The 7500-nt window shown below is 42.8% G+C and overlaps 1 protein-coding gene across 1 annotated transcript in view; it reads left to right on the top strand.

Moving 5' to 3' along the window:
- The window catches only part of LOC125032444, a 15279-nt gene extending 10684 nt beyond the window's left edge, over nucleotides 1-4595 (top strand). The window contains exons 3-6 of the mRNA XM_047623570.1: nucleotides 1-621; nucleotides 1039-1320; nucleotides 1685-1864; nucleotides 3076-4595. The exon at nucleotides 1-621 is cut by the window's left edge and continues 51 nt beyond it. Coding sequence (XP_047479526.1) covers nucleotides 1-621; nucleotides 1039-1320; nucleotides 1685-1864; nucleotides 3076-3573 — 1581 coding nt within the window. The 3' untranslated portion in view covers nucleotides 3574-4595. The remainder of the gene's footprint in view (nucleotides 622-1038; nucleotides 1321-1684; nucleotides 1865-3075) is intronic.
- Nucleotides 4596-7500: the final 2905 nt, after the last annotated feature.

Consider the following 7500-nt stretch of genomic DNA (forward strand, 5'->3'; position numbering starts at 1 on the left):
AAAAGGCCGAGAGTTCTGCCGTGTGGCCACCTGTTCTGTTCATCTTGCATCGAGAACGTTCAGGAGTCGTGGTTGGTCACGTGCCCTTGCTGCCGTACCACCCACCCCGCCTCGGGAGTGGATGATTTCCCCATCGTGTTTGCGGTGGAGGATCTTCTGAGAGAAACCGACGCTCGCAGCGCGGACGCCATGTTGCCCAGAGGGCGAGGGTCGAAGAAGCTGGAGGAGCTGAGAGAGGGGCAAGCGATTGCCGTTCAGGAGTCTGCCTCCAAGTGCGCGGACTTGCTCTCTCAGATGGTGGAGTTCAAGGGTACGCTCTACAGGTGGACGTTCGAGCACGAGGCCCTCATGAAGAGGCTCAATGACGTCATCGTTCATCACAAAACGGTGCACCGAATGCTAAAAAGGGAGACGGATTTAGTGGACAAGCTTTACACCGAAGGTCGGACGAAGCAAAGGCAGCTGATAGCGCTGGGAGAAACCCTCCACGGGGCAGAAACCCCGCAGGAGGCGGCCACATCCATTCACGCCGCCGACGACCTCCAGGACGAAGCGGAAAATTGGCTCCGGAAATGTCTCAAACAATTTCCGGAAGCGAACACAGTCCGCAGATCCATCCAGGTCAGTGGTGCCTTCTCGCCCTCGTCAAGACTCTTGTGCTGCTGTAATTCCGTATTTAATAGCATACAGTGGCGGTAGACCTATCTACAAAAAATAAGCTTTTTTAAACTTTTTGAAATCAGGTGCCATTGTTCTTGTTATGACTTGGTATCTTCAATGGTTTGTTTACATCTGTTTCAAGAGTGTATTTTTATGACGATCTGTGTACTTTGCTTCTTATTTAATCTTCAAGTTTGTGTTTATTATCTCACCTTGCCAGGTTAACAAGCCATTTGATTCCTGTTACCCATACCGTTTGCTTGAGCCCAGGCCTTTTCAGTCAGCCTTCGTTCTGAGACGGATATGATTCCGATTCCGTTTACACATGTTCTCGTTCCTGGCAGTGAGAAACGAGCTAAATACACCTTCTCGCTGCAGATCCGCGCGATCACCGAGAAGGCCTTGGATGTGGTAGACAACGAGGCAGACTATGCAACACTCTGCGACGAGATACTTGCCAATGCAACGGCAGACGCCTCTGAGGAAGCGGCAGACGCCTCTGGAGACGCGGCAGACGCCTCTGGGGAAGCGACAAACGCCTCTGGGGAAGCGGCAGACGCCTCTGGGGAAGCGGCAGGTGGCGCTGACGAAGGACAAGAATTCACCAACCTTCTCGACAAATTTGCGATGCAGAAAGTCGAGTCTCGTACGGATTTGACGGTCAGTTTTGCCGACATTTCTGGCGTGACTCATTATTTAGGAGTATTTATTGAGTGGAGTTATTTGGCAGCGATACTGGTGATTTTCCTCTTTCTCAAATTAAGCCGCTGTAAGCAGTTTTACGAAATATAGAAGACCTGCTGCCTAATGTAGCTAAACGTAGTACTGCAGTATTCGTCGGCATACAATATAAGATATATAAGTAAAAAAAAAAAAAAAAATACACAGGAATTAGAATAAATTTAGCACTGCTGTATCTGTATATGAACTATAGAATAAACCACGAAGTAGTACAAAATGGAAATAGAGAAAGCCTAGCCCTGCTGCACCTGCCTCCCCACTAATCGGAAACCAAACCCAACAGATCCTGGATCTTTTCGAGAGGTCCCCGCGGGTGATGGAACTCCTGGAAGATTGGAGGATTTATGCCATTCAGAAGCACCAGGGGCGCCTCCGCTCAGCCAAGATAACAGTGGCAAAAGGGCAATTCCTTCTCCACCACCTCACAAACAAGCGCCATACCTTGGACTCCAGCCCCCTCATGGTGAGCTGCCCTTTGCATCGAGCTTCACTTTGCCCTCAGCGTGGCCCTCCCCGAGCCTCGGCCTGGGGGCATGTTGGGGGCAGGGGAGCCTGTGCCTCTAGATGGAAGTGCAAGATGCGCTGCGCCGCTCCTCGGGGTCTTCTTTAGTTGTAGATTAAATTTGGAACAAAAATCAGCAAAGAATTGGTTAATTTAAGGAAAATCATACCTTATATATATCAGCGCAAAACCAGTTTAATGAAAACAATACCTTAATTAAAAATCAGCGCAGAGTTGTTAGTTTAATGAAAATGCTTCAGGAATCAACGCAGAATTACTTGGTAAAAGGTCGCCGTTCATTATAATCCTGATAATATTGGTTAGCGTAATTGATACCCTTCTCATTCAGCGGTGACGGGCGCTGTGATAGCCTAATTGAGCACTCACGCATTTAACAGGGAAACTTGTAGTGTACTTTGGCAGTATTATCTTGAGTCTTTTTCTATCTGGTATAAAGACATTTGCATAAGATTGAGTGCTTGCTCAGAATCCGTTAAAGGCTATATTTGTTTACATATTTTTAGCGTTTTGAGAGCGAGAGAGCGAGAGAGCGAGAGAGCGAGAGAGCGAGAGCGAGAGAGGGAGAACGATTTAAATCCATATTTCAATAAGCAAGATTATAACGTTTATAATCCACAATTTGTTTGGAATCTCTGTCTATCTCAAGGAAACAATAATGCTATCATCGTAAAGGTTTGTTTAGCGGAAATTATTCTTTAAAAATCCTACTCAACCTTCTCATTGGAAGTGCAGATATCTAAGAATGCTGCCATTAGATTAGTTGATTGTTATCAGATACACTAAATGCTAGTAAAAAAAATGCAACCTCTTTTATGTGCCTATTAACAACGATTTTGTCTTAATATAGGGAACATCTGAATGTACTACAATTTGAGTTTTTAGTTACTTGGAGGAGTCGGAGAAAAAACCCTTTAGATCTGTCGAAATTACTTTTTCAACAACGAAGGGCTCAGTTGCTCTTCCAAAGGAGATCTAATTTTAAATCTCGGGTGTATAATTGAACAGTGAGTCTAGGTGCTGATGAACAAAGCTTATGTATTTATAGTGTGGTAGTTGACAAGAGATGAGAGTTAGTGATATTGGATAACAGCCAGAGAAAGGAGAGGAACCCAGTTTTTACGCTGTGGATCACGCGTATGTCTTTCTTCCAGCACAAGGATGTGATGTCCTGCCTGGACCCTGACACCATCGTGGCCTTCTTAGTCCTGAAGTGGAGTCCCGGCTTTCCGTATCGGGTCCACTTCCGCGTGAATCTCAGGATGGCCGCGGGGAAGCAGTTCGCCATGCTCTGCACGGGCGAGAAAGGGCCGTGCTATGCGAACAGCACTCTGATGCGTACTGCTGCGGAAGGGGAAGAGGGAGACAGCGCGAGGAGAGGCGATTGCGACAGCAGCAGAGGCTTTCCCATCGCGCATCGACTGTCCTTCTGGAGGAAGAACACGATGACGGCCGTGCAAGATTCTTGCGTCATGCTCGTTGCCATGGACGGGGTGCAACTGGGGATCGCACATAAAGGATATTTATCGAACCAAAGGTTCAAAGCGTTTGGTGAAGTGGAGAGTGGATTGGAAGCTCTAATGTCAGTGAATGATTTGCCCGATGGTACCACTGTCACGATAGAAAACTGTGGTATTGTGTTACCGATGTAGGCAGGCAAAGAATTCAGTGTCCCTTGTCTCCATCGAAGTTAGAAACGAATCTCGACGGATTGTCTTCTCACGGGAGCGAGTTCCATAGCCTGGAGTAGAGTCGCCATCTACAATTTCTGGCACATCAGGCTGAGTGTAAGTCAAAACCATATAGCTTTTTATGTAACAGTCAATATGGTGTCGGTAAGTTATATTCCGATAGAACAATGCAGTATTTCCTTTAATTACATATTATTTATGAAGGATCTGATAAATGGAAATAATGAAGTACAAATCGGGTAAATAGGTCTCATCGTAAAATGCCGTTAGCATGTAAAACCATAACATTATTGCCATGTGTTATAGGAAGGTGAGATCTTAGTTAAAGAAGTCCACGGGAGGTTCAGTGCAATAAACAAGATCTTACCGATGTCTTTGTAAATGTATATCAGTGTAATAGATCCTAGTAAATGTGTAGTTATGTTTTTTTTTTGCAAATACGCGTTGTTTGGTGTCAAAGATAAAGCTAATGTTCTTAATTGCAATGAACTGTTTTGTGTGTGTGTGTGTGTGTGTGTGTGTGTGTGTGTGTGTGTTTGTGTGTTTGTGTGTGTGTGTGTGTGTGTGTGTGTGTGTGTGTGTGTGTGTGTGTGTGTGTGTGTGTGTGTGTGTGTGTGTGTGTGTGTCTTGTCTGTCTGTCTGTCTGTCTGTCTGTCTGTCTGTCTGTCTGTCTGTCTGTGTCTCTTCAGATGATTGTGTATTTCTTTCTCATTCTGATAATGCATAGCAGAAGGAAATATCAGCGAGTTGATACTGTCATCACAATGTACCCATTGTGATGTAAAGCTGAAACTGTGCCGAGGGCACAGTTTCAGCTTTACTAGCATACTGATGAGAAGCTTCAGGTATGGTAGTTTAAGAATTTGTCTCTGCTAATGTTGTGGAGTACATTTTTTTTTTCTTTACTCTTGGCGTGTGTTTTCCTATTATGTACTCCTCCTTTATTTTGTAATGATATGTTCCAGGAATAAAATAAGAAATTATCAAGAATCTCACCACAATCACCACAGGCAGGACTCTGAAAGCTAACATCTAAAACACTATCATTTTTTTTCATTCTGATATGGTCTTGAAAGCTGAAGTGGACATATATATTTAGCACATATTTTTTTTTCTCTCTCAATCAATTCAATATTCTATCAGTTAATCTTAAGCACTTGATTTCTCAACATCTTTCTAAAAAATATGTTTCCTCTAGCTCTCACTTCTCTTCCAAAAAAAGTAGAGAGGGAGAGGGGCGGGGTGAGGAGGGATGAGGGATGAGGGATGAGGGAGGAGGGGAGGGAGAGGGAAGGGGGGAGGAGGGGGGGAGGGGAGGGAGAGGGGAGGGGTGAGGAGGGGGGGAGAGGGGAGGGGTGAGGAGGGATGAGGGATGAGGGATGAGGGAGGAGGGAGAGGGAGAGGGAGAGGGAGAGGAAGAGGAAGAGGAAGAGGGAGAGGGAGAGGGAGAGGGAGAGGGTGAGGGTGAGAGGGGGAGAAGGGGGAGGGTGAGAGAGAGGGAGAGAGTTAGAGAGGGAGAGGGAGAGAGAAAGAGAAATAGAAGGGAAAAGGGAAAGGGAAAGAGAGAACGTGATCGGATTTATTCAATTCTTTTCATTTACTCAAGCGATGACTTGCCTTTAACACCTCCGCAGCATCCGTTTCCCTTCCCTCCCTTTTGATCCGTCACGCAAAATGTCCTCTTAGCTTCCGCTCGGCTTGTGTTGGCCAGAGACTGTGGAGGGCGACTCAACGCGCACACCGGGCAAGGGCGAAATATGTGTTTCACTGTCTGTATTTCATTATTGTTATCATCATCATCATTAATATTAATATTGTTATTATTATTATTATTATTATTATTATTATTATTATTATTATTATTATTATTATTATTATTATTATTATTATTATTATTATTATTATTTTTATTTTTATCATCATCATCATCATTGTCACTGTCATTGTCACTGTCACTGTCACTCACTCACTGTCACTGTCACTGTCACTGTCATTATTATTATCATTATTATTGTTGTTGTTGTTATTTTTAGTATTATTTTGCATGCTGATCATTTTGTCTCATTTGTCTCATTGCACACTCTATTAGAATTTAGTGACGTGCTGTTTGCTCACCTGCACACTTGGTGATGATGCGAATATCTGCACAATCAGTGTTCCTTCCGCCCCTCGCCAGCTGTATGTTGCCCATCTCTCGGGATAACTTGGACATCTGCAAAGCGTATCTGTTGTGATAAATTGAGAGTAACATCTCATCATCACCTTTGAGAGTAACATATCATTATCACCTTTAGCCACTATGATCAGCTACGATAGAGAATGATAACATTAAGGCCATTGGGAAAGAAATTTGAAACTGGGAGCGTATATCAGTCACTGCCTGAACGCACTTCCCAATGCGTGGCCCTTTTTACATGGTAATTGCAATGGTCGACAACTTCTCAACAACGCTTGTCACTGTCTGCTTTACAAGCTCTTCAAATTCCTGTCTTTTAACTTGCTGTTCATACTGTCTACTGTACTTACTACCTTACTATTACTTCTATAAGAACTAAAGCAGTATTTCATAGTAGACACATGCTAAGATTAATACCAGAAAAATGTTGAGAATGACACATGAAGCTAGAGCTTTACTGATGAACCATGAATAAATATTTCAACCATAATTTTAGCATAGTATAGCCTACAAAAACTAATTCATAGCTAAGGGGATTATCACACATTCAGGTTCAGAAAACGGTCTATTGTATTTAAAGGTCGGACCACTACACTCCTAACAGCTTAGACCACTTCTAAGACATTTTATTTATTATTTTATGAAAAGCAGATTGTTCATGATAAAGAGGTGTACATTGTGTTTAAATTTACAATGCAAAATGTACACTGTTATTAAAAGGTCAAATCGTTTTGAGGTGATTCATGCATCACGTTGTGGATAGGTCAGGAAGAGTTATAACCGCCGTTGTGTTGATATATACTTTTTTTTCTCTTTTTTTTGTACTCTGAATAATTACACTGAACTTTGAGTCTAGCGTTCAGCTCCTGTGTTCGCGCCTGTGTTTATTACACTGACGAAGCTGTGTTGGAATTCTTTGTGTTGAAGTCCATACATGTCCACGTGTCGTTTGGTAAAATTCAGGGTTCGGTTGATTCACAGACGAACTATCTGGGAACCATTTCCATTTGAGTTTTTTCTTCTTACTCTACTACTACTACTACTACTACTACTACTACTACTACTACTACTACTACTACTACTACTACACTCTGTCTCTGTCTCTGTCTCTGTCTCTGTCTCTGTCTCTGTCTCTTTCTCTGTCTCTTTCTCTGTCTCTTTCTCTGTCTCTTTCTCTGTCTCTGTCTCTTTATCTGTCTCTTTCTCTGTCCCTGTCTCTGTCTCTGTCTCTGTCTCTGTCTCTGTGTCTGTCTCTGTCTCTGTCTCTGTCTCTGTCTCTGTCTCTGTCTCTGTCTCTGTCTCTCTGTCTCTCTGTCTCTCTGTCTCTCTGTCTCTCTGTCTCTCTGTCTCTTTGTCTCTTTGTCTCTTTGTCTCTGTCTCTCTCTTTAAGTATCTATCTATAGATATAGGTGTATATGTATATGTATATGTATATGTATATGTATATGTATATGTATATGTATTTATATATGAATATGTATATATATCAGTATCAATCAATCCATCAATCTATCTATCCATCCATCCATTTATCTATCTATAACATTACAGCCAATTTTATTCGATTCTCTAAACGATATGTGATTGAAGTTCAGAACAAACGCTTAGTTTTCCATTCTGAATAACACAGAGTACATAACTGTTATATTTCACACACACACACACACACACACACACACACACACACACACACACACACACACACACATACA

Source organism: Penaeus chinensis, chromosome 14, assembly GCF_019202785.1.
Source record: "Penaeus chinensis breed Huanghai No. 1 chromosome 14, ASM1920278v2, whole genome shotgun sequence".
NCBI classification, from domain to species: domain Eukaryota; kingdom Metazoa; phylum Arthropoda; class Malacostraca; order Decapoda; family Penaeidae; genus Penaeus; species Penaeus chinensis.